Below are 23,899 nucleotides of genomic sequence, written 5' to 3'. Positions count from 1 at the left end.
GTAGAAATGCATCATGCAGAACTTAGACTTGCAACTTGTATTAGATGCTACAAAAATAATGCATTGTAAAACAATGCATTGCAATGACAGTACTTTGTTTGAAGCGTCCATATTGAATGCTGTTCTAATTCATTGGGGATGTTTAACTACAGGCCAGTGTTGTTCAGGTGCTTATTTTCAGTATAGAAGTTGGCAAAGAATCTGATTCTCTGTCTTTTTCCTTTAGGCGCAGATGAAAGGGCAGCCAACCTCAAATGCTTCATCAGTTGGCACATCATCCCAGCTAATGCAGCCAAGTCAACAGGTAATGATGAGCAACAGTTTTTCAAATATTTCTGTAGGTTGAGGATATTCAGTGCAGTTTTTTTTTTGTAGTGCTTTCAGTGTTTGACTCGGTAGCAGGTTGGACTACTCTATGGCTCTCCAGTTGATGCTGGACTCCAGCTCCCATCACCATGAGCAAATACAGGCAATGGTCAGAGAAGATGGGAGTTGTAGTTCAACAACATCTAGAGAACAAGAAGTCAGCTACCTTGTTTCTAGGTAGGAAAGGTGGGTCATGGTTAAGTTGTTGTTGTTGTTGTTGTTGTTTAGTCGTTTAGTCGTGTCCGACTCTTCGTGACCCCATGGACCAGAGAACGCCAGGCACCTCTGTCCTCCACTGCCTCCCGCAGTTTGGTCAAACTCATGCTGGTAACCTCGAAAACACTATCCAACCATCTCGTCCTCTGCCGTCCCCTTCTCCTTGTGCCCTCCATCTTTCCCAACATCAGGGTCTTCTCCAGGGAGTCTTCTCATGAGGTGGCCAAAGTACAGGAGCCTCAGCTTCACAATCTGTCCTTCCAGTGAGCACTCAGGGTTGATTTCCTTCAGTATGGAGAGGTTTGATCTTCTTGCAGTCCATGGGACTCTCAAGAGTCTCCTCCAGCACCATAATTCAAAAGCATCAATTCTTCGACGATCAGCCTTCTTTATGGTCCAGCTCTCACTTCCATACATCACTACTGGGAAAACCATAACTTTAACTATACGAACCTTTGTTGGCAAGGTGATGTCTCTACTTCTCAAGATGCTGTCTAGACCTGTCATTGCCCTTCTCCCAAGAAGCAGGCGTCTTTTAATTTCGTGGCTGCTGTCACCATCTGCAGTGATCATTGAGCCCAAGAAAGTAAAATCTCTCGCTACCTCCATTTCTTCCCCTTCTATTTGCCAGGAGGTGATGGGACCAGTGGCCATGATCTTCGTTTTTTTGATGTTGAGCTTCAGACCATATTTTGCGCTCTCCTCTTTCACCCTCATTAAAAGGTTCTTTAATTCCTCCTCACTTTCTGCCATCAAGGTTGTGTCATCTGCATATCTGAGGTTGTTGATATTTCTTCCGGCAATCTTAATTCCGGCTAGGGATTCATCCAGCCCAGCCTTTCGCATGATGAATTCTGCATATAAGTTAAATAAGCAGGGAGACAAAATACAGCCTTGTCGTACTCCTTTCCCAATTTTGAACCAATCAGTTGTTCCATATCCAGTTCTAACTGTAGCTTCTTGTCCCACATAGAGATTTCTCAGGAGACAGATGAGGTGATCTGGCACTCCCATTTCTTTAAGAACTTGCCATAGTTTGCCGTGGTCGACACAGTCAAAGGCTTTTGCATAGTCAATGAAGCAGAAGTAGATGTCTTTCTGGAACTCTCTAGCTTTCTCCATAATCCAGCGCATGTTTGCAATTTGGTCTCTGGTTCCTCTGCCTCTTCTAAGTTAACATATACTAAAGTGAATTTTGTACATTTTTTTCTGATTCCTTTGAGGATTTGCTGTGGAATTTGTTTAAGATTTGTATTTTTAAAATTTTACTTTTCTGCTTACAAGTTATAGGTGATTATCATTCCTTTGACTTACCGTAAATTTCGCTCTATAACACGCAGATTTTTTCTCCTAAAAAGTAAGGGGAAATGTCTGTGCGTGTTATTGAGCGAATGTGTGGTCCCTGGAGCTGACTCGCAGGAGCGCAGGGGCAAAAATAGACAAAAATCAGGCAAAAATAAGATCGGGCGGAGGAAAGGCAGAAGCTGCTGCTTTCCTGCATTCTGCCTCAAGGTCTTACTGCCCACCCGCTTCTGTTGCTGCGTTTGCTCAAACTCAACAAAGAGCAGGGAATCCCCTGCCCTCTTGGCAAGCAGAGGGTTAAGGAAAGGATCAAGTCCTTCCTTCTAATTCTTTCCTAGTCACACTGCGTGCAGGCTCCAGCCCACCACCTCCTCCTCTCCGTGCTCTAGGGACTCGCAGGCAGCCGAAAAACATGCAGGTCGGGGAGAGAGAGGGGGGGGCTGGCTTGGGGGGGGGGACTTTTGCCTTCCTTTCCTCCCCCCCACCCCGTTAAACTCCCCTGCATTCTTAGCCAGCTGCTTCTCCGCACACCCCTCTTGTGCTTCTTGTCCCTTCTGTATTTTTCCTTCCCTCCCCATTTAAAACGTGGTGACAAAGCACGGATCCACATGGATCCTCAGGATTTTTGCATTGGGTCACCCCAAATTCGCCATCAGATCACATTACATGTCCATGGCTACAGTCTGTACCAAAAAAATCACGCACCCACTGTTGCCTGGGGCTGCAATGGTGCAAAAACATGGTTACAAAGCATGGATCCACAGGATCTTTGTACTGGGTCACCCCAAATTCACCATCAGATCACATAGCATGTCCATGGCTACAGCCTGCACCAAAAAAATCACGCACCCACTGTTGCCTAGGGTCACAGTGGTGCAAAAACGTGGTTACAAAGCACGGATCCACATGGATCCTCAGGATTTTTGCATTGGGTCACCCCAAATTCACCATCAGATCACATAGCATGTCCATGGCTACATCTTGCACCAAAAAAATCACGCACCCACTGTTGCCTAGGGTCACAGTGGTGCAAAAATGTGGTTACAAAGCACGGATCCACATGGATCCTAGGATTTTTGCATTGGGTCACCCCAAATTCACCATCAGATCACATAGCATGTCCATGGCTACATCTTGCACCAAAAAAATCACGCACCCACTGTTGCCTAGGGTCACAGTGGTGCAAAAACGTGGTTACAAAGCATGGATCCACATGGATCCTCAGGATTTTTGCATTGGGCTACTCCAAAATCACTGTCAGATCACCTGTCTGTGGCCACAGCATGAACCACAAAAATCATACATCTACTGTTTCATTTAGAATATTTTTTTTCTTGTTTTCCTCCTCTAAAAACTATGTGCGTGTTATGGTCTGGTGCGTGTTATAGAGCAAAAAATACGGTAGCTTGATTTATTCTGTATGTTTTCCCCAGAAACGTGCCAAAAATAATATTTGGTGAAAGTTTGTTAATGTGTTGAAAATAATTAACTGTAGAAATCAGTCCCATTTAACAGTTAGCTTTCATCTTGCATGAGACAATTTCATGTGGTGTTCCTATGTAACCTTTCTCAAAAAGCTTTGCTCTGCATGCTAAGTTTTCTAGTATTAGTATTTGGCAAGGTATAGATAGAATGTTCCTGGTTCCAGTGAACTATGATTTCAAAGAGTAAAAATAAGCAGTGAACTTGAGCTGTATCTCTTCTAAGCTCTGAGGGCCTTCTAGCTGCTCCCTTATTGCGAGAAGTGAGGTCTTCTTGGTAGTGGCACCCATCCTGTGGAACTTCCTCCCATCAGATATCAAAGGGATAAATAATTATACGACCTTCCGTAGACACCTGAAGGCAGCCCTGTATCAGGAAACTTTTATTGTGTGGTGTTCCATTGTGTTTCTGTATATTCTGTTGGAAGCCACCAAGAGTCTATAGCTGGGGCAAGCCAGTTAGATGGGCAGGGTACATTATTATTATTATTATTATTATTATTATTATTATTATTAATTCTTCCTATGTCTGGCTTCAGAACACACTGTTTACTGTGTTATTTGAACTGGGAAATGGTGTTTCAAGATCTCCCTATGAACTTAGATTGCAAGACATGTTTGGTTTGGGTTTCCACAAGGCCTTAAATCACAGTTTTCTGGTTTGAGCTCCCTAATTTTTTAAGCCAAGTTCCAATGAAAGGCTGAACTTCACCTTTGTCTGAGTGCCAGTTGTTGATTCCCCTCCCACCATGCACATGCTTGTATAGTGTCACCTCCCCGCCCCCAACCTTTAAGTAAAGGTAAAGGGACCCCTGACCATTAGGTCCAGTCGTGGCCACCTCTGGGGTTGTGGTGCTCATCTCGCTTTATTGGCCGAGGTAGCTGGCGTACAGCTTTCGGGTCATGTGGCCAGCATGACTAAGTCGCTTTTGGTGAACCAGAGTAGCGCACGGAAATGCCGTTTACCTTCCCACCGGAGCGGTACTTATTTATCTACTTGCACTTGATGTGCTTTCAAACTGCTAGGTTGGCAGGAGCAGGGACCATGCAACGGGAGCTCACCCCGTCACAGGGATTCAAACCGCCGACCTTCTGATCAGCAAGTCCTAGGCTCTGTGGTTTAACCCACAGCACCACCCACGTCCCTTGACCTTTAAGTAGGCTGTGCTTATTTTCAGTTGTTTCTCAGGAAGTTTGTGCTAACTCTACTTCAGTACTGTTGAACATCTTAAAACAAAATATTATCATTAGAATACACACATACACAGCAGGAATTCAGATATACCCAAGACAAGATCAACTGCTGCAAAATATTTCCGGATAAAAGGTGTTTTTGTCCAGTGTAAATAATCTGCTGTTGTTTTTTCTTCTATGACAGAGCACCCAGCCTTCAGCCTCTTCACAACAGACTGGGCAATACCAACTTCAGCAGCCTTCAGTTTCCAGTGGAGCTGCTCCATCGCAGCCAGTTACACAGCAAGCACAAATAATGTCTGTGCCTCAGGTAGCAGCTGGGACACAGGTAAACTACAACTTGCTAGCTCCTGGAAGGCTTCTGTCTGGACTACCTGAATTGTTTGCAGCTAAGCCCCCTTCATTTATGTGACAAAACAGGGTATATATATATATATATATATCTAGTTGGAAATGTGTTGTCTGGAAGAGTACAATGAAAGTATTAGGATAAGGAAAATCGGTGTATTAAATGGGAAGACTTAACCCATCAACTTTTGTCATGGTCTAAAATGCAATGCCTGATTTTGAAAAAGTTAGAAAACCTGTGTGTTGTTTGAGAGTGCATGTGTGTGTGCATAATTTTTTGGGTTTTTTAATCAGTGTAGGAGGTCAGTGGCTCAGTATCCCAACACTGAGTGCTCTTCAAGATGAGTCTCCTTTTTTCTCCACATCTCCCTCCTTCACTCTTTGCCCTAGAGGCTTTTTGCTGACTCCAGATTGGTCCTGTAGATGTATATACTTTTGAATCCCAGAATACTAAAATTTTGTGGCAATTTTGCTTAAGTTTCCTGAAAAATTTCCTGTTGCATTTCTCGCTCTGCTTTTTGGCACTAACAAGAGTATCTCTATATGTTGGTCGAGTGGCTTTTAATTCCCCCTGACCTCAGGCTCCTACACCCATATGAGGGGTTATTAGAGGTGTGTTCTATATAAACTGATGCCATGCTATAATAATATTATTATTATTATTATTATTATTATTATTACTATTACTATTATTACTATTATTATTACTACCCCACCCATCTGGCTGGGTGTCTTGACCTTGTTTCTCCATCCTGAAATTCTCCTTCGATAACAAGGATAATTTCTCCAAAATGTTAAAGATAGGCATCAAAAAAGGCCACCAAAAACTGCTAATTGGAAGTAACCCTCCCAGCCACTCTGTCAAATATATTCCTTCCCTGCTCCTGTTAAGTGTGGTGTAAACATTTCTCCCCTTTTCTTGGACTAATGCAATTAAAAGCTTGCTTCCTGCAACCTTTCTCCTTAAAGGTCTATCTTTTTCTTTACCTCCCCAGCTTCCTGTTTCCCAGCCAGTGCCGATCATCCAAGGTGAAACACAGTTACCTATGGCAGTGCCTTCCCTTCCTCAGCCTTCAGTTGCCCCTGTCATGCCCATTGGCTCTCATTTTCTCCCTATGGGCCCGCCCTTACAGACTCCCCTTCATCCACAGTTCTCAGTTTCTCAGATGCCCATAGCAACACCTCATGTGTCAGTGGCTCAGCCTGGTTTCCCAACTCTACCCATCTCCATGGCATCTGGTGTTAGCCAGCCATTGCTCACTTTGGCCACATCTGCTGCTGCAGCTGCTATTCCTGTGGGTTCAACTGTTGTCCCTAGCCAGCTTCCAACTCTTCTGCAGCCCGTGGCGCAGCTGTCCGGCCAGGTTCTCCCACAGCTTCTACAGCCATCTGTTCAGCCCATGGGATTGCCAGCCACACTTGGACAAACTGCTGAAGTACCACTTCCACCTACAGATGCTGTGTACCAGGTATTGTGGCAGTCAAGAAAGAGTCCCTCTCTTCTGCTCCTCTGGTGCTTTAGACACTGCTAAGATGTCCTGAAAAGTTACTTGCAGTCTTTGGAAAGAGAGGCCAAATGGTTTTTCAGTATACAAGGGAAAGTCCTGATTTCAAACCAAATTTGATTAGTAATGGTATTTTGTTTTTGCATTGGTAATTTTACTGAGGAATGAATCGTAGAATTATAGAATTGGAAGGCACCCTGAGGCTCACCTAGTCCAACCCCCTGCAATGCAGGAACATGCAGGTGTCCCATATGGGGCTTGAACCTGCAACCTTGGTATTATCAATACCACACTCTAACCAACTGAGCTGGAAGAGTAATGTTGACTGACATGTAAATGAGTGTCAGATCACTGAAGGGCCACAGTTTCCCCACTCAAATACCAGTGCGGGGGGGGGGGGAGCCTGTAGCTCTCCTGAAGTTGTTGGACTACATCAGCCCCAGCCAGCAGGGCCAATGAGGTATGGGAGTTGCATCTGGAAGCTACAGGTTCTCTATTCCACTACTACCTTATGTTTGGGTGTGATGAGGACATCTAGCACATCAGGTGTTTCATCTCAGTTAATAGATTCAAGCTATGAAATTGCCAGGCTGCAGTGATAATTTGCTGGAGTGCTGGCCAGGCAGTTTTGACTGTCAGCTGGAGCACAGCATAAAAAGCTTAACAAGACTTACCGTATTTTTCCTTCTATAACACGCAGATTTTTTCTTCTAAAAAGGAAGGGGAAATGTCTGTGCGTGTTATAGAGCGAATGTGTGGTTCCTGGAGCCGAAAAATCATGCAAAAATCAAATCGCGGCGCTGCACGCTGCACGGAGAAGCGAAACCTGAAAAGAGGAAGCGGCTGCTTTCCTGCATTCTGCCTCAGGGTCTTACTGCCCACCCACCTCTGTTTCGTTGCTGTGTTTGCTGAAACGGAACAAAGAGCAGGGAAAGCCCCTCCCCTCCAGGCAAGCTCTGGTGCTGCTGCGGGAGAGGGAGAGAGAGGGGGGAAGGGAGAGAGAGAGGGGGGAGGGAGAGAGAGAGCGGGGAGGGAGAGAGAGAGGGGGAAGGAGGGAGGGAGGGAGGGAGGGAGAGAGAGAGAGAGAGAGAGAGAGAGAGAGAGAGAGAGATGGCTGGCTTGGGTGGGGGGAAACTTTTGCCTTTCTTTCCTCCCTCCCGTTAAATCCCTCTCCTGCATTCTTAGCCAGCTGCTTCTCTGCACACCCCTCTAATGCCCCTTCTTTGTTTTTCCTTCGCTCCCCACTTAAAATGTGGTTACAAAGCATGGATCCTCAGGATCTTTCCATTGGGTCACCCCAAATTCACCATCAGACCACATAGCATGTCCATGGCCACAGCCTGCACCAAAAAAATCACGCACCCACTGTTGCCTGGGGCTGCAATGGTGCAAAAATGTGGTTAAAAAGCATGGATCCACAGGGATTCTCAGGATCCTTGCATTGGGTCACCCCAAATTCACCATCAGATCACATAGCATGTCCATGGCTACAGCCTGCCCCCCCCAAATCACATACCCACTGTTGCCTGGGGCTGCAATGGTGCAAAAACGTGGTTACAAACCATGGATCCACATGGATCCTCAGGATCTTTGCATTGGGTCAGCCCAAATTCACCATCAGAGCACATAGCAAGTCCATGGCTACAGCCTGCCCCCCAAAAATCACGCACCCACTGTTGCCTGGGGCTGCAATGGTGCAAAAACGTGGTTACAAACCATGGATCCACATGGATCCTCAGGATCTTTGCATTGGGTCAGCCCAAATTCACCATCAGAGCACATAGCATGTCCATGGCTACAGCCTGCCCCCCCAAAATCACGCACCCACTGTTGCCTGGGGCTGCAATGGTGCAAAAACTTGGTTACAAACCATGGATCCACAGGAATTCTCAGGATTTTGGCATTGGGTCACCCCAAATTCACCATCAGATCACATAGCATGTCCATGGCTACAGCCTGCCCCCCCCCAAATCACATACCCACTGTTGCCTGGGGCTACAATGGTGAAAAAACGTGGTTACAAACCATGGATCCACATGGATCCTCAGGGTCTTTGCATTGGGTCAGCCCAAATTCACCATCAGAGCACATAGCATGTCCATGGCTACAGCCTGCCCCCCCAAAATCACGCACCCACTGTTGCCTGGGGCTGCAATGGTGCAAAAATGTGGTTACAAACCATGGATGCACAGGGATTCTCAGGATTTTTGCATTGGGTCAGCCCAAATTCACCATCAGATCACATGTCTGTGGCCACAGCATGAAGCACAAAAATGATACATCCACTGTTTCATTCAAAATGTTTTTTCCCTTGTTTTCCTCCTCTAAAAACGATGTGCGTGTTATAGAGCGAAAAATACGGTAAATTGTGAAAGATGCGGAAGCACCATGATATACACATGGCAAGCAAACAGATTTCCCATGCTCCAATTTTAGGGAAACATGTTGAACTTGTCTTCAGTAGACAGCACAACAAAAATAAATAACAAGTGAAACCTCTCTTTTTGTCTCTGGAAAGAGACTGGCAAGCAGGCATTAGAAGAGATGGAGCCCTGTTGCTCTGACTTGACTGGGGCCTGGTCATCTGACAGCTTCTTTGCAGACCTGGTAACTTGATGGAGCATTTATAGTTAACAGGACAGGGAGGACCTTTTTAGTACACAGGTTGCTTTAAGGTCCCTTTAGTTGTGTGGTGCACTGCTGTTCCAGAGTGCATGATGGCTTGGGATTTAACATTGACCCCAAGGCAAGTAGGCTTTGTTCCTTTTTAAAACAAGTTACCCTGGAAGTTGTGCAGCAAATCTAAGGAGTTCATGGCAGGAGGGAGTTAAAAATCCTATGCAGCTTGCCTTGCTTTCCCTCCCTCCCTATCTGTTTCATACTGTTTCCCCCTGAATTACCCTAAATTACAATAACTTGGCTTCCTCATTTATCGCAGGGCTTCCCACCTCGGCTATCAGCACAATATACTGGAGACTCAAACATTGCTTCTTCTGTGGCCTCTGCTTGCCTCCCTTCTGCAGTACTATCCCCTCCCTTACCCACAGATGTACTGGCTCAGCCAGGCTATCTTGGCGCAATGGTACAGCCTTATGTGGAGCAGAATGTTTTAGTTTCTTTGGGCAGTCTAGGCGGACAGGTTCAAGTGCCACAGCCTGCTTCCTGTTTAGCTCAGCAGGTCTCATCTTCAGCTTCCCAGCAGACAGCATTAGAGGTAAATGGACTATGCATGTTGCTGTGTGTGTGCATTCTAAAAAACTGAGTTTCAGGGCATGAATTTTAAATTCACTTCCATTTGGGGGTAGCAAGCTGAAAAATCATATGCTAATCGTCAAAATGAATTTCTCTTACAGCAGAATGTGATGCCAATGTGGAGACCTTGTTGCCCCTGGCTATGCTGTTGGGAAGTGAGTGGGCCTCCCAAGATGCAAAACACTTGCTAGCACTTCTCTTCTGGCTAGTAATGCCAATCATTGTATTGAAGACATGCTATACTCAACAGTCACTGGAAAAAAATCTCTCCTCAAACGTGTTCCCTGCAGCCTTGCTGTAGCTGGGGGAGATTTGAATGGACTTTGCATTCTGCATTGGCTTCTCTGTTGCACATTCTGCTAGTAAGATTTCTGGTTGCATGGCAAGCTGTAGTGCCACCATCATGTAGTAAATAAAATGGTTGACTTTCACCAGGCAACTTGTTTCAAATTTGCACGAAAACCTCAATTGGGGTTAAAAATTTGAAATGTTTAGATGCTTTAAGATGTTCTAGAGAGAACAGTGTGCTTTTCAGCTTCTAGTTACCTAGATGGATGGACTGTGATGGGGCTGGAAAAAGAGCTCTTTAACAAGATGCATGAAGGGAATGCTTTATCTTTTGCAGAGTACTTCTGGAGTTACTCAAACAGCACCTGCAGAGACTCAACCACCAGTGCAGCAGCAGCAGCCTTCGCAATCAACCCCATTGGTTTCCTCAATAGATAGGTAAATAGTAAATTATTGCATTTCAACTTGGAATAGTTATCATTACAGACATGGTGCTTCTGTTAATCTGTTTCTGATTTGGGCGGACTCTTCGCATGTGAACTCTTAACATCTGCCCTTGACATCTAAGCTGGGGCATGGAACTTGTTTGACTCCAGTTCCATCATCCCTGACAATCAGCCATGCTGGCTGAGGCTGATGAGACCTCTGGAGGGTCACAGGTTACCCATCTCTAATTGTAGCTGATTACTCCTTTCCTGAATTACAGCAAGGCTGCTCAGACACTAGTTGTACCAGGCTCATAATGTCCTAACTTAACTATACCTTACCTGTTGCAGCACCCTATTAAAAATGGCCTGTGTCTTTCCTGTGAGTGACTCAAAAGGCGACTCTTCCTTAAAGCATGTAGCATAGTGATTCCCAAACTTTCCCCCCTACAGAAAATTGGTGAGGGTCTTGGTGAACTGCTTAATTATTTTTATGCTTGTTATAGAAATTGTAATGTGCTGCGGAAGGTGCTGTATGTTTTTTAAAAATTGCATTTAATTGCTTCTTGTACTTCTTATACATTGTACAGTCCTATCTTGGGTTACAGACGCTTCAGGTTGCGCATTTTCAGGTTACGGACGCGCCGAAACCCAGTAGTACTGCTACGGGCTACTTCCGGGTTTCGGCGCTTGTGCTTTGCACATGCGCAGAAGCTCCAAAACACAACCGCACCTGCGCAGACGCGGGGCTGTGGGTTGCAGACGTGCCTCCCCCACAGATCACGTTCGCAACCCGAGCACCCACTGTATGTTCTTGTAAGGCAACCCTCCATTTTTGCAGGGTTATGTTCTGAGTTACTGCACACATCCCTTGCGGGTTTGGCTCGATGCACATGTATTGAATGTGTGTAGGGGGCGGGTGTTGCATGTATTACAATTTGAAGTCTGTGGAATTAAAACTGTAATATAAAATATAAGAAATAAAAGAAGCAATGAACATACAAGTAATAATCAATACATTATGAACGTTTAAGGCAATGAAAAGTACTGTTTCCCCGTTCAACCACAAATCCACAAACATGCTGTGGATCACCTGAATGAAGGCCATAGACTAGTAGTGGTCCACAAACCACAGTTTGGAAACTCCTGATGAAATATACAAGAGAGGCATTTAATGACTAATTAAAAAACACATTTGAGCCTCATTTCACTAGTGCAGATTTAATCATCTTTATTAGCATGTAGTGGTAGGATTTTCTAAAGAGCATTTTACTTACATTCCTTGATTTGCTGAGAGTGATACTCAGCATGGAAAGGAAGTGGGGGGGGATTACAGGTAAAAATGGCTGCTTTTTTCCCTACTTGTTTTTCTGTAGTGCACATTCAGATGTTGCTTCAGGCTTAAGTGACTGCAATGAAAGTGTTCCAGCATCTAGTGGTAGACATGAAGGGAGGACTACGAAACGGCATTATCGGAAGTCAGTGCGCAGCCGCTCTCGGCATGAGAAGACTACACGTCCCAAACTGAGAATTCTTAATGTGAGTTTCTTTTGGTGATACTGCACTGTATAGTACTGAATTATGGTTTAGTGTTACATCTGAATCAGTCCACTGTGTTTTAAAACCTCTGTTTTAGTGCATAGTTTATTAGACTCTAAAAAACTCGCAAAAATCTTGGCCTTAAGTGCTCTCCCCTCCCATTGTCCTGCATGCAAGGGGAGGAGATTAGAAATGTTGCTTATTAGTTAACAGCAAACTATGATTTGCTCAAACCAGCATTATAAAGTATAGTTTGATCCAGGTTTGTAGGTAAGCTTTGGTTTGCTATTGAGTAGAATCTAAAGCTTCATATCTCACTTTGCATGCAGTGGAAGGGGAGGAGGGAGTGTATGAGCCAAGGGCTTGTCTCTGCCCCTCTTCATAACAACAAACCAAGGTTTCTCATTATATCTGAATTCAGTCACTGTTCTAACCTCTTGACAAATTGTTCTCCTGTGATGCTTTTTTGTCCTAAATTCTTACATTGGGTTATACTATTGTGTTTCTCTGTGTTTGTTTGTTTGTTTTGCTTAAGATGGCATATATTGAGTTGTGCAACTATCGTGTCCCCATCAAGCTTCCACCGTATTTTAAGATTGTGTATGTATGTGTGTGAGGGGGGACGGGGGGGAGAGAATGGTTTTATTCACACAGCGCTAAGCCATGGTTCATTTAACAAACTATGAGCTGTCACGTAGACAATCAAACTGTTGCTTGTTTTCCCCAAGTTCACCTCCTTCCAGCTGCTCTCATATCTTTCTAGCTTGGTGAGCTTCTGGGGTGGAGAGGCCAGACAAATCATGGTCAAGGAAGGTGGTTAGTTCACACATAACACAAAGCCATATTTAAAAGAAACCAAGGTTTGCAAGTCAGTAACAAATCATGGTTTCAGATCCTGGTTTGCTGGCACTAAATGCACCATAAGTATACTACTGGCCTGTGTTTAGTAAACCATGGCTTCATGTTATGTGTGAACCAGACTACTCTGTCCCCTTGTAATATATGAAATTTCACTTTTATGGGAGAAGACTGAATTCAACCCTCCATGCCCCTGAATGCCTTGTTCAGGTCCCTTTATGGCTGTGGGCAAACCCCTGGTGGTTCTTGATAATTTCATATGCATATTTTTCTGCTTCTCTATATTGCTCCCAGCCCATCTACAGCTATCATTCTCTTCCATTCTGTTTACTTCTCATCTTGAATAACAGAATTGTGTGTTCCAGGTTTCAAATAAAGGAGACCGTGTTGTGGAATGCCAGTTAGAAACGCACAATAGAAAAATGGTTACTTTCAAATTTGACTTGGACGGTGACAATCCAGAGGAAATAGCCTCTATCATGGTAAGCAGTTCAGATGGAAGCTTAATTCTGTGTTCAAATATTAGCTTCAGTACCAAATATTTAATTGCCACTGAATTTGTTTTCTCCAAGCGCTTGTTTTTAGCACAGTTCTTGTTGTAATTTGTCTGCTGAGTTTGCCACAGTTTGCTGGTTAACGAATGTCTGAAGTTGTTGTGTGTAGGCTAGTACTTGCTTAAATCAAACAGTTGAAGACATGAATCAACTTCTTTCTCAGAACTATCATTTCTTCAAGCAAACAATTGTCCAACTGTTCTGCACTCAAGGGCCATGATCCGGAAGCAGCAACTGGGCTAGCCCAAAAGCAGAATGCATATTTTTATTTTGGGGGGAAATCAGACCTCTAATATTTGTTTCCATAACTACTGTAATGTTTGGGAAATTATATACAAAGTATTTAGTCTGTCAAGTAACATAATGGAAGGCCCCCAGTAAACTCCATGATTACTGAGAATATAGCTGTTCATCCTCTGTTTAGATTGGTTATCCCTCCCTCTTGTTATCACTGCAAGAGATGCAGTCACGTTTGCAGAAGACAGAAAGCAGCAGATTTGGCGAGTGTCTCTGTGACCAAAGCTGGGCATAGTTGAGTTCACTATCTCACCAGTTTATTTTTTTATTTCATAAAATGTTTACATCGCTTAATTGTAAAAAGAGAGAGAGAGAGAGAGAGAGAGATGCCTTAAAGTGATTTACAAAAAGTGTTCAAACTAGTACAGTACTTGTAGATTGGAAGGCTAGTTTTCCTTTTTAGGATAGGAGAGAAAGGGCAGCATCTGTAACTGCCATAGTGCTGCATAGTTTTCTGTTTGGTGCGTCCGCCTGAACTGCTGCTGTTACTTGCTCAGGTGAGTGGAAGGTGACATGTCTGTACTTACCACAATACGAAATTTCATGCAGGTGCAAAATGAATTCATCTTGGCAATGGAGAGAGATTCATTTGTCGAGCAGGTGCGTGACATCATAGAAAAGGCAGATGAAATGCTCAGCGAGGATGCAAGTGGGGAACCAGAAGGTGACCAGAGCATGGACAGTATGCATAACCAGGTAAGGGTTTATCTTACTGCCTGAACTCATGCCTTCTGCCACAAGGTCTATGCGTCTTTCTACTGCTCTTTCTTCCAACAAGCAGTCTTGGCAAAAGTTATCTATCAACTTGAGCTAAAGTCTTAATGATAAAGAAATTATGAAAGCCATGAAACGACTCCTCCTTGGCCGTGTAAGTGGAAGGGAGTTCACAAGCCCCAGAGGAGGTTTACCTAGAACTAAACCAGAATTTACCATTTCACCCAGACATGGCCATCAGTGTATTTAGTGGTTGAATGCTGGGATCATGCAGAAAAATAATCATTTCATTTGTTGCAGAAATTGGATGGAGACTTTAAACAGCCAGATCCTGTGTCTTCTATGCCACAAAGAATAGGTAAGAGCTATTGAATTCTCTTAACAATCTTCTATTGCTGGTTTGTATTTTAGGTGTAGTATAAGACAGTCATGGCATGATTCAGGATCGTGTGGTAGATTGTACATAGCTCAGTAGGATATTGCACAACTGTAATCCTACATTTTTCTCTGTTACTTTAGGTGTTCCTCCTAACTCATTGACTCAGGTTGTCCATTCTGCTGGAAGACGGTTTATTGTCAGCCCTGTACCCGAAAGTAGGTTACGAGAACAGAGATTTTTCACTTCTATCCCATCGGAAAGTGAGCTGCTTGATATAGGTGAGTTAATCACCATTCCCAACACAGGCTACTCTTACCACTAACAGAATGTGTGGATTTCAAGCAAACAGTTTACAGGGCTTGTATCAATAATGAATTTATTGTTTCTAAAGGCATGTCTCTCTCCATGTGTACCTACCTGTGTGTTGGGTTCTTCTTCAGAGGCCATTCTCAGTGTCTCCAGCCAAATGAACTGCAGCTGGCGGTTATGGGGGAGAGAATGTCCTTGCCTGGTGTCATCTCCAGGCAAATGCATTTTTTAAAAAATCAAAACATCCAGGTGGTTTCTTTTGCTGTAGCTTTAACATGTTTTTATTTCATCTGACTCTTTTGTATTTTTTATGTTGGAATTTTGAATGGTTTTATTGTTTATTGTGAGCTGCATTAAGAACTTTATTGTAGGGTGGCTTGCAAATATTGTAAATCAAAGATGGGGAACCATTGACCTTCCAGATGTTGTTAGACACCAGCTCCCATCAGCCCCAGCTAACAGAGCCAAGGTTGATGGGAGTTGTAGATCAGCTACACCTGAAGGGCTGCAGTTTCCCAATCTTTGTGGTAAAAATATATAGGTAAAATGAAAGTAAAACTACCTTCTTTCTTTATTAGCATGGCATAAACTGTTGCCATCTATTTGAGTGTGCAGTACTGTGAAAGTTATACTGTTGGAAATAGAAAATTAGGATTCCTAGTCGTAAAGGGGTACCTAGCTGCCTCTTGCATCCATAGGCTATCTTGCATATATATGCTTGTTTCCAGTACTTTATAAGCCTCAGTGACTTAAATTTGTAGTAGTTTACCATTGCTGAAACCTGTGGCAGCAGGGGAATCAGAAAAATAACTAATTGTGCCACTGTGTCCCTCCTTCCCCCAAGTTTCCTTTAGGTGGGAAATGAAGACGCAGTCAGTGCAAAAATATGTTGCTATAGAAAGTACTTATGGCCTTTGATATCTTTCAGAAATCCAAGTTAGGCCCATTGATTTCAGTGGGGCTACTCTGAGTAAAACTTCGTTAACTACCACCCAGTAAGTTTCTGCAGAGAAGCTGACTTTGCCTCTCTTCCATGCAGTTGCTGCTTCTCCATCTCATGGCCCTGGAATGAATCTCTCTCACTCTGCATCTTCACTCAGTCTGCAACAAGCTTTCTCCGAGCTCAAGCACGCTCAAATGACGGAAGGACCAAGCACAGCCCCCCCAGTTTTTAACCAGGCTGTGCCACCTTTTCCATGCCTAAGTTCAAGCATGAATGGGGGGCTGCCACCAACATCGGTGCCTGCTCCTTCTGCCTCAGTTCCTTCCACCACCGGTGTTTCTTTACCAGCAACTCAGTCAACAGAAAAAGTGACAGCAGGGCTTCCGTCAGGTGAAGAATTGCCAGGCTCCAGCTCTCCACCACCAGGGTTGCAGGCACAGTCAATTAGTGGAGTGCCTTCCAGCGTCAGTGCACCTTCTTCTTTGTCCACAACTGCATCCCAGGCGGCTTCTGCTGTTGGGGAAATTGTTCCTAGTGTTAGCACCCCTGCTTCTTTAACATTGCCACAAGCCGGAACGACAAGGCCTAGCATTACAATATCGGGAGTTGTGGCACCAACTGCGACATCTCAACAGGTTGGTGCTGGCAGTGCTGCCCCGGCCGTTTCTCAAACTTCGGTCCCTGTGTCTTCGGCACAGAGCGTGGTTTCGCAGTCTTCTCAGTTGAACACCAGCGGCTCTGTACCCAGCCTAGCTGAAATGGTGGTAGTTAGTGTGCTGCAGCCAAGGTCAAAAACCGAACAGTCACCGGAAAAACCACAGCAAGTCAGTGGAGGTGGACTGCCCGCGCCTGTTTCTGTACCTATATCTTCTGCAGTAGCATCAAGCATATCTAGCTCCATCTCGCAGCCGCTACCCATCCCACCCACAGTTACCTCATCTAGCTTAGGTGCGGCAGCAGGTCCTGTCTCTACCCCAGTATTACCTGGCATTCTGCCATTGGCACAACCAGTAGCGAATGTCCCTGCAGTCCAGCAAACTTTAATACATACTCAGCCTCAACCAGCTCCATTAGCCAATCAACCTCATACTCACTGCCTGGAAGGGGATGTTGACAGTCAACCCAAAGCACCCGGCATAGATGACATAAAGACTTTGGAAGAAAAACTCCGGTCCCTTTTCAGTGAGCATGGCGGTGTTGGAGCAGCTCACCCATCGGTATCCCTGGAGACATCACTGGTGGTGGAGACTACAGTTATGCCTGGCTTGCCAACAACTGCTGTTGCGCCCACAAAACCTGCGGCACCTGTAGCAAGTACCAGTATACCACCAGCCAGTTTGATTCTTGGTCCAACAGGCTTACCTATTGCGACTCCAGTAGCCACACCTGGGCAAGCAGGCACTCCAGTCACTTGTGTTACTACTACAACATGCAGTACGGCATCAGCAACAGCCAAATCAGGGACACCTCCTTCAAAGCCACCTCTTAGCAGGGCACCGGTAAGGAATCCAGTGGTCTTATGAATGCGTTTTAAAATATCCTAAGCTAGGAGCCTTCTAAGACTGACCTGGAACATTTAGCTATTCCTTCCATGGTCAGTTCTGTGCATTTAGTGCTTTAATTCAGCTGTTCTTTCCCCCATTTGTTTGCATACCTCTTAAGTATTTGTGCTTGCCATGACCTCATTGTGTACAAAACAAAGAAGAAATAATGTATCACTAGCACCATGGGCTGTTTTCATTTCAATTCACATTCTGGGTGGCCAATAGCCATGGCAACTTCTTCAAATGCAAGGCAAACATCTGACCAACATTGAGACAATTGTTGCAGTTTGCAGCTGAGCGTCAATTTATTAAGATGTAACAAGAAACATGCATGTGGAGCATGCATGTACACACATTGTTAGCTGTTTTTGGGTGGACATATGAGTTGTTTTGTGACATGTACGTTCAGTAAATAGAGAAGATGTTAAGTGCCAAAGTATGTAGTAGGTTTTGTAGTCTGATGGCACACTTGACATATTAACTGTAGTTCTATGATAAACATGGGCTGTGCCATCGATATAAATTATACAGGGGAAACTACAGTTGGAAAAGATTTGTGGTGTTCACAGAAATTTGTATCAGATTGTGTAGTCAATTGTTTCCTAAAACTGTCCAGTGTCAAAAGTAGATAGCACTAACTTTCAGTTCATTCATGTTGCCAAAAAGTACTGTACACAGTGATTATTCCAGGCTGAAATTTGTACAGCTATGTGTTTTTAAGAGGGAGTTGAGAGAGTGTTCAGAGATCCCGCACCTTACCTTTTAAACTTTCATTTCTATTATTACATACGGAAGTCGCTGGAATGTTCTGTCTAACTTTGCTATGAGACTGATGTGCTTCATTCTACTGCCTCTTATCTAATAACCTTTTGGTAACTTAGCTGAGTTTTTCCTTGCATTTTGCATGTTCAACCTTCTTTTAATAAAACACCCAGTAGACTGCTAGTTTTTATGAATTCAACTAAACCCAAACATGCACCATCCATCCATTTGTTAGCTCCTTTTTACACTTTTGGTTGATCAGCCTTGCAAATAATTACAGTAACCGTAATCCACAAATACTTACTTTAGCTAGCCAGACCTTCTGAATGTACTTGTGCATCAAAGGATGGATTGAGACATGCCATACTGCAAACTACTTGCATGGGAAGAGAGGTTTTTTCCCTCTCAGTATAGCATGGTGTGTAAACAATAATACACATTCAGTAGTTTCTATCAAAATGGCTACAACAGATGCTTTGTTGTAGAATGGTAATAGGTTTCTAAGCATAAGTGCCATAAGATTGTAATACTAGGCATTGTGGATTTCTGTAATGTTTGCTGTGCCTAACTATGTCTCATGAATCAGTATCTGAGATAACAACGTTATCTTAAGAATTGTTTGGAGAAGACTGCTAAAAGTATTTTCCTCCACTTGGGGCTATATCACATATGACAGTGTTTCCCAACCTTTTTTGGGCAAAGGCACACTTGTTTCATGAAAAAAATCTCGAGGCACACCACCATTAGAAAATGTTTAAAAAATTAACTCTGTGCCGCTAGATTAATGTCCCCAAACGTCATGGTTTGTGCCAACCTACTGACACTCCACAAAGCTTCTTAACCATGTTCGTATGAAAAAAAAAATGGGGTGCTGCGGCTCTCCCAACCCACTAACTACCAGCACGCTTCAACACAATGCCGCGCGTGGCAAGAGCCCAGGCTTTCTGATCCAAGCCGCTTTCCGTAGCGCTTCCCGGCAAAGCCGAGCACATGCTACGAAGCGCCCACACGTGTACGAAAAGTCCTGGCTCAGCCGTGAGTTGGCGCAGGCAGATGCCGTCCTGGAGGCAAAAGCTGTCACGTGGGGATTTTCTTCCTCCCTCCTTTAAATTTGGAACTTACGGTGCGCGCTCCCTTCACGCCTAGGGGGATTCCCCCCTCCCCTTCCCGCTCTCTCTCTCTCCCTCCCTCCTTTGGCGCGCGCTCCCTTCACGCCTAGGGGGATTCCCCCCTCCCCTTCCCGCTCTCTCTCTCTCCCTCCCTCCTTTTCTCCACCCACACGCCTCCCTTTACGGCTGCTCTGCGCGTGCGCGTTGCTGCGACGCTCTTCCAGTCTTTCCCTGCACCGTGGGAGGTAAGTGCTGGCTCCTGACGCGGGTGCGTGCGGCGCCCCCTCCCCCCCGACCGCCTTCCTCCCACGGCACACCAGACAACATCTCGCGGCACACTAGTGTGCCGCGGAACACTGGTTGGGAAACACTGACATATGACACTATTTTATGCAGGGACCGCAATTAGTCTGCTGGAAAACTAGGTAAAGTATTACATGTTACAAAACAAAATAAAACTGCCACATGAGTTTACAAGCTTCTGTGTAGAGTAGTTTTCATATAGGAAAGTAACATGAGTAGAAAAAAGGTCCATGTATGAAATGAGTATAAAGGCAACTCTGGCATTGACCTTTGAGAGCCTTTACCTGGTCTGGGTGGTAGTCAGCTAAGTTTTACTCAGAGTAGACCTGTTGAAATTAGTTGCTCCCTTAGTAACGTTCATTCATTTTAATGGCTCTATGATTCTGTGAAAACTTGGCTGTGTATTGCCTTGTTCAAACTGCCCTTAAATACGGGGGTTGATTGTGTTCCCTCTAATAGCTTTCGCTGCACTTTATGTTTACAGTCAAATAACCCAGATCCCACTATCAATCCAGTAACAGGTAGGAGGGTAGGAAATCTGTACCAGGGTTAGTGAGAGATAAGCAGTTGCTAGGGAGTGAGCAGAGAAGGGGCAACACTATGGAAATGGGAAGTCAGAAAAAGGTGGCAAAGCTTCCAAGTGCTGGACCATGTTTTAGCATATCCCTATCTTCACGGATAATATTCTATTTGTGGTGGTTGAGTCAAAGCACATTGTCTCAAAATTTGTTTCTATTTTGTTAATGGTACTCCTTCAGTATTAAAGCTTCTACAGCGAATTTTCTTTTTTCTATATGATGTTACAATCTTTTTCTTCTGTGACTGAACTTGAATTTTACCATCTATTCATAGGGGCCACTGGTAGGTTCTGAACTTCCAGCTGGCACTCCAGCCAGTGAGGCGCTGCCACCCTTTCCAGGACCTACACTAACTCAGGTGCTATATCTGCTTCTCTTTTTTCCCTTTTCAAAGAGCATGTTTAAATTAAACCCTATTGCATGTTATTTCTTTCTATACTTTTTTTTACACCGAGTAACCTTTCTTTTTTAGGGACGCGGGTGGCGCTGTGGGTAAAACCTCAGCGCCTAGGACTTGCCGATCACATGGTCGGCGGTTCGAATCCCCGCGGCGGGGTGCGCTCCCGTCGTTCGGTCCCAGCGCCTGCCAACCTAGCAGTTCGAAAGCACCCCTGGGTGCAAGTAGACAAATAGGGACCGCTTACCAGCGGGAAGGTAAACGGCGTTCCGTGTGCTGCGCTGGCTCACCAGATGCAGCTTGTCACGCTGGCCACGTGACCCGGAAGTGTCTGCGGACAGCGCTGGCTCCCCGGCCTATAGAGTGAGATGAGCGCACAACCCTAGAGTCTGGCAAGACTGGCCCGTACGGGCAGCGGTACCTTTACCTTTAACCTTTCTTTTATAAAAATTGAAATGGTTTCTTCATTTGATACTCCTTTTTTCCTTTGAAGAATGCTGTGCCCCAATGTCCAAGCCCCACAAAGAAATAAAAGCTGCTGAACTTAATGAGCACTAGTTTAATGCTAATTGTACTTTCTTGGAGTCAGCATTGTAGACCCAAATCAGCTGGAGGGCCGAGTTTGAGGATGCCTTTTCTAAACTAACCTTAGTCAACTCATCAGTCAATGCTGCTATAATATTTTCATGGCTGGATATGTAAACAAACTCCTGAATAAATTATAGCAATTAAAGGTATCTTTTTATACTTTTACTTAGGCCTCTCTTTCTGTTTTCATACTATTCCTTTATAACACAATGCTAACCATGCTTACGGGTGGCACTGTGGGTTAAACCACAGAGCCTAGGACTTGCTGATCAGAAGGTTGGCAGTTCGAATCCCCGTGACGGGGTGATCTCCCGTTGCTCTGTCCCTGCTCCTGCCAACCTAGCAGTTCGAAAGCACGTCAAAGTGCAAGTAGATAAATAGGTACCACTCTGGCGGGAAGGTAAACGGTGTTTCCATGCGCTGCTCTGGTTCGCCAGAAGCAGCTTAGTCATGCTGGCCACATGACCCAGAAGCTGTACGCCGGCTCCCTTGGCCAATTAAAGTGATATGAGCACCCCAACCCCAGAGTCGGTTACGACTGGACCTAATGGTCAGGGGTCTCTTTACCTTTAACCATGCTTAAGATGTTGTAGGAAACGTAAGATGAGGCACACTTTGGGTAAGTGTAATATCTCGTTTCCACAATGGCCTGTAATGGGTTTCATACCTATCTGGAGAGCAATTTCTAGGCTTTGTCCTACAAACATGATGGAAAGAAACATCTCAAAAATATTAGTCTGATATTATGTGGCATTGCATGCCTAATAGCAGATATTCTACTTCCGTCATAAGTTGATTGAGGAATGGAGTCATCAATACAGAGTCATGTATAATTAGAGCCAGATTCTTACATTTTAGTACTTTGGGGAAACAAAATGAATCCATGGAGATGTTCTCCAAGGTCTGAAACAGATGGATGAAGTGTAAAGGATGAAATTTAATGAATGCACATGAGCTGGTTCCTTTGATTCCTAGATTATGGGGTAGATAAAACAACTGTGTTTGCCTATGAAAGCTAAGGACTGGTTTATATGGAGGTTTTTATTGAGGTGCCAAGACATGGATTGAACGGATTTGATTGTAGTTGACTTTTGCATTGGTCATATAATAACATCGTGTAGCTTGTTTGCTTTCAACAGACATCTACTGTGATTCTTTTGGAAACTTTGTAAATGACAGTGTGTTAAATGTTGAATGGGTAGAAAAATGTAGCCCAGAGTATTATGGGAATCTGACATCTCAACAGTCACCTGACTGGCTCAAGGATGCTTGTATTAAGGGTGACATTCAACTAAGCTATACTCAGAGTAGACCAATTGAAATTCATGAACATGACTAATTTAGGTCCATTAATTTCAATGTTCTACTCTGAGTAAAGCATAATTGAATACCATACAATGTGCCCATTTAGCTCTCCTCTTATTTCCTGCCATATAGCTGTTGAAAACTGGAAATAACTGTTCTCTGAAAGTTTAGTGCACCTCAACTCTGGGTATATATCATGTAAGCAGCAGTCCATTCTCAGTTCACTTTATACACCTCAAGTAGGCTGTTGGCTACAAACATTTATCCCAATAAAATAGTTTCCAAGGTGCCCACACAGGATTATTCTGAAGGAGGCTTTGTGTCTGTGTCTTAAGTGACTGAGGGCTGTGGAATACACAAACACACAAGTTCTGGACTCTTCACTAGGTTTCTTTAAAAACATGAAATTGATTAGCTTCCGAGAAGCTTGACTGCTGCATTGTATGTTGTCGTAAATGACATGGTGAAGTAAAGTCACATTCGTGAATGTTCTATGATTAAAAGATGATCATATTGTGGTCTTCTGCTTAATCATTGAATTTCTGATGTCACTTCAGAATTCTGTTGTAGAATTCAAAATAGTTTAGATGTTACATGTATAGCAAGGTTTAAAGGGGCAACAGCTAACTGTTCCTACTTCCTGCAGTCCCAGCAACCTCTGGAGGACTTGGATGCCCAGCTGAGAAGAGCCTTGAGTCCAGAAAATGTTCCAACATCAGCTCCTGCCGGTGTAAGTTTTGCTGAACTAGTGACCAAAAAGTTCAACATGCCCATCTGCGTCTGCACTGCTTCTGTGTGATGGAAGCCCAGGGCAGAAGGGACATGTTTACTAAGGGCTTACAACTTGCAAGATTCATTTCCAGGGGCTGGAGGGGTGAGCAGGAAGCAGTTGGTTTCATTTGGCCCACCACAAACTCTGGAGTACAAGTATTTATGTGGCTAACGAGGGAAGCAGGATTCTTTGTTTAGAGATTGGGAGAGGCAGTCGTCTCTTGCAGCTATGATGAGTGGAGGCACCAGGGACAAAACAGATTATTGGCTTAGAACAAAGGTGTCATTGGTTTATTGCCTGTTTCCATACTGTTTGTTTTGTAGTATTTTAATTGTGGTTGAACCTGATTCTTGTGTTCTTTTTTTAAATGGAAAAGCAGGAGTGGTCAATGCGCTACCCTCCAGATATTGTTGGCTACAACTTGCATCAACCCCGGCTGTTGGCCATGCTGGCTGGGTCTGGTGAGAGTTGCCCTCCAGATTTTACTCAAATCAATCATGTTTACTACCCCTTCAAATAGGCACCACATACCTTATTTTAGACTCCATTTATACATGTAGAGGTCTGTGTA

At 44.2% G+C, this 23,899-nt stretch overlaps 1 protein-coding gene across 19 annotated transcripts in view; it reads left to right on the top strand.

The window, feature by feature from the left end:
• WNK1 (WNK lysine deficient protein kinase 1) overlaps positions 1–23,899 on the top strand; it is a 112,641-nt gene that overhangs the window by 70,758 nt on the left and 17,984 nt on the right. For 9 of the 19 annotated variants that reach the window (XM_083699703.1, XM_083699702.1, XM_083699701.1 and 6 more), the window contains 13 exons: positions 227–304; positions 4,744–4,887; positions 5,903–6,376; positions 9,351–9,626; positions 10,290–10,390; positions 11,754–11,916; positions 13,140–13,256; positions 14,175–14,321; positions 14,640–14,697; positions 14,859–14,996; positions 16,067–17,469; positions 20,541–20,624; positions 23,203–23,286. In XM_083699703.1, the coding sequence (XP_083555829.1) occupies positions 227–304; positions 4,744–4,887; positions 5,903–6,376; positions 9,351–9,626; positions 10,290–10,390; positions 11,754–11,916; positions 13,140–13,256; positions 14,175–14,321; positions 14,640–14,697; positions 14,859–14,996; positions 16,067–17,469; positions 20,541–20,624; positions 23,203–23,286 (3,267 nt within the window). The remainder of the gene's footprint in view (positions 1–226; positions 305–4,743; positions 4,888–5,902; positions 6,377–9,350; positions 9,627–10,289; positions 10,391–11,753; positions 11,917–13,139; positions 13,257–14,174; positions 14,322–14,639; positions 14,698–14,858; positions 14,997–16,066; positions 17,470–20,540; positions 20,625–23,202; positions 23,287–23,899) is intronic. The other 10 variants (XM_083699706.1, XM_083699705.1, XM_083699700.1 and 7 more) reach the window with 4 other exon arrangements.

The sequence above is a fragment of the Podarcis gaigeae genome (genome assembly GCF_964106915.1).
Source record: "Podarcis gaigeae genome assembly, chromosome: 10".
Classification (NCBI taxonomy): Eukaryota; Metazoa; Chordata; class Lepidosauria; order Squamata; family Lacertidae; genus Podarcis; species Podarcis gaigeae.
Note: the sequence above shows the minus strand (reverse complement) of the source record. Positions and strands in the feature narration are given on the sequence as shown.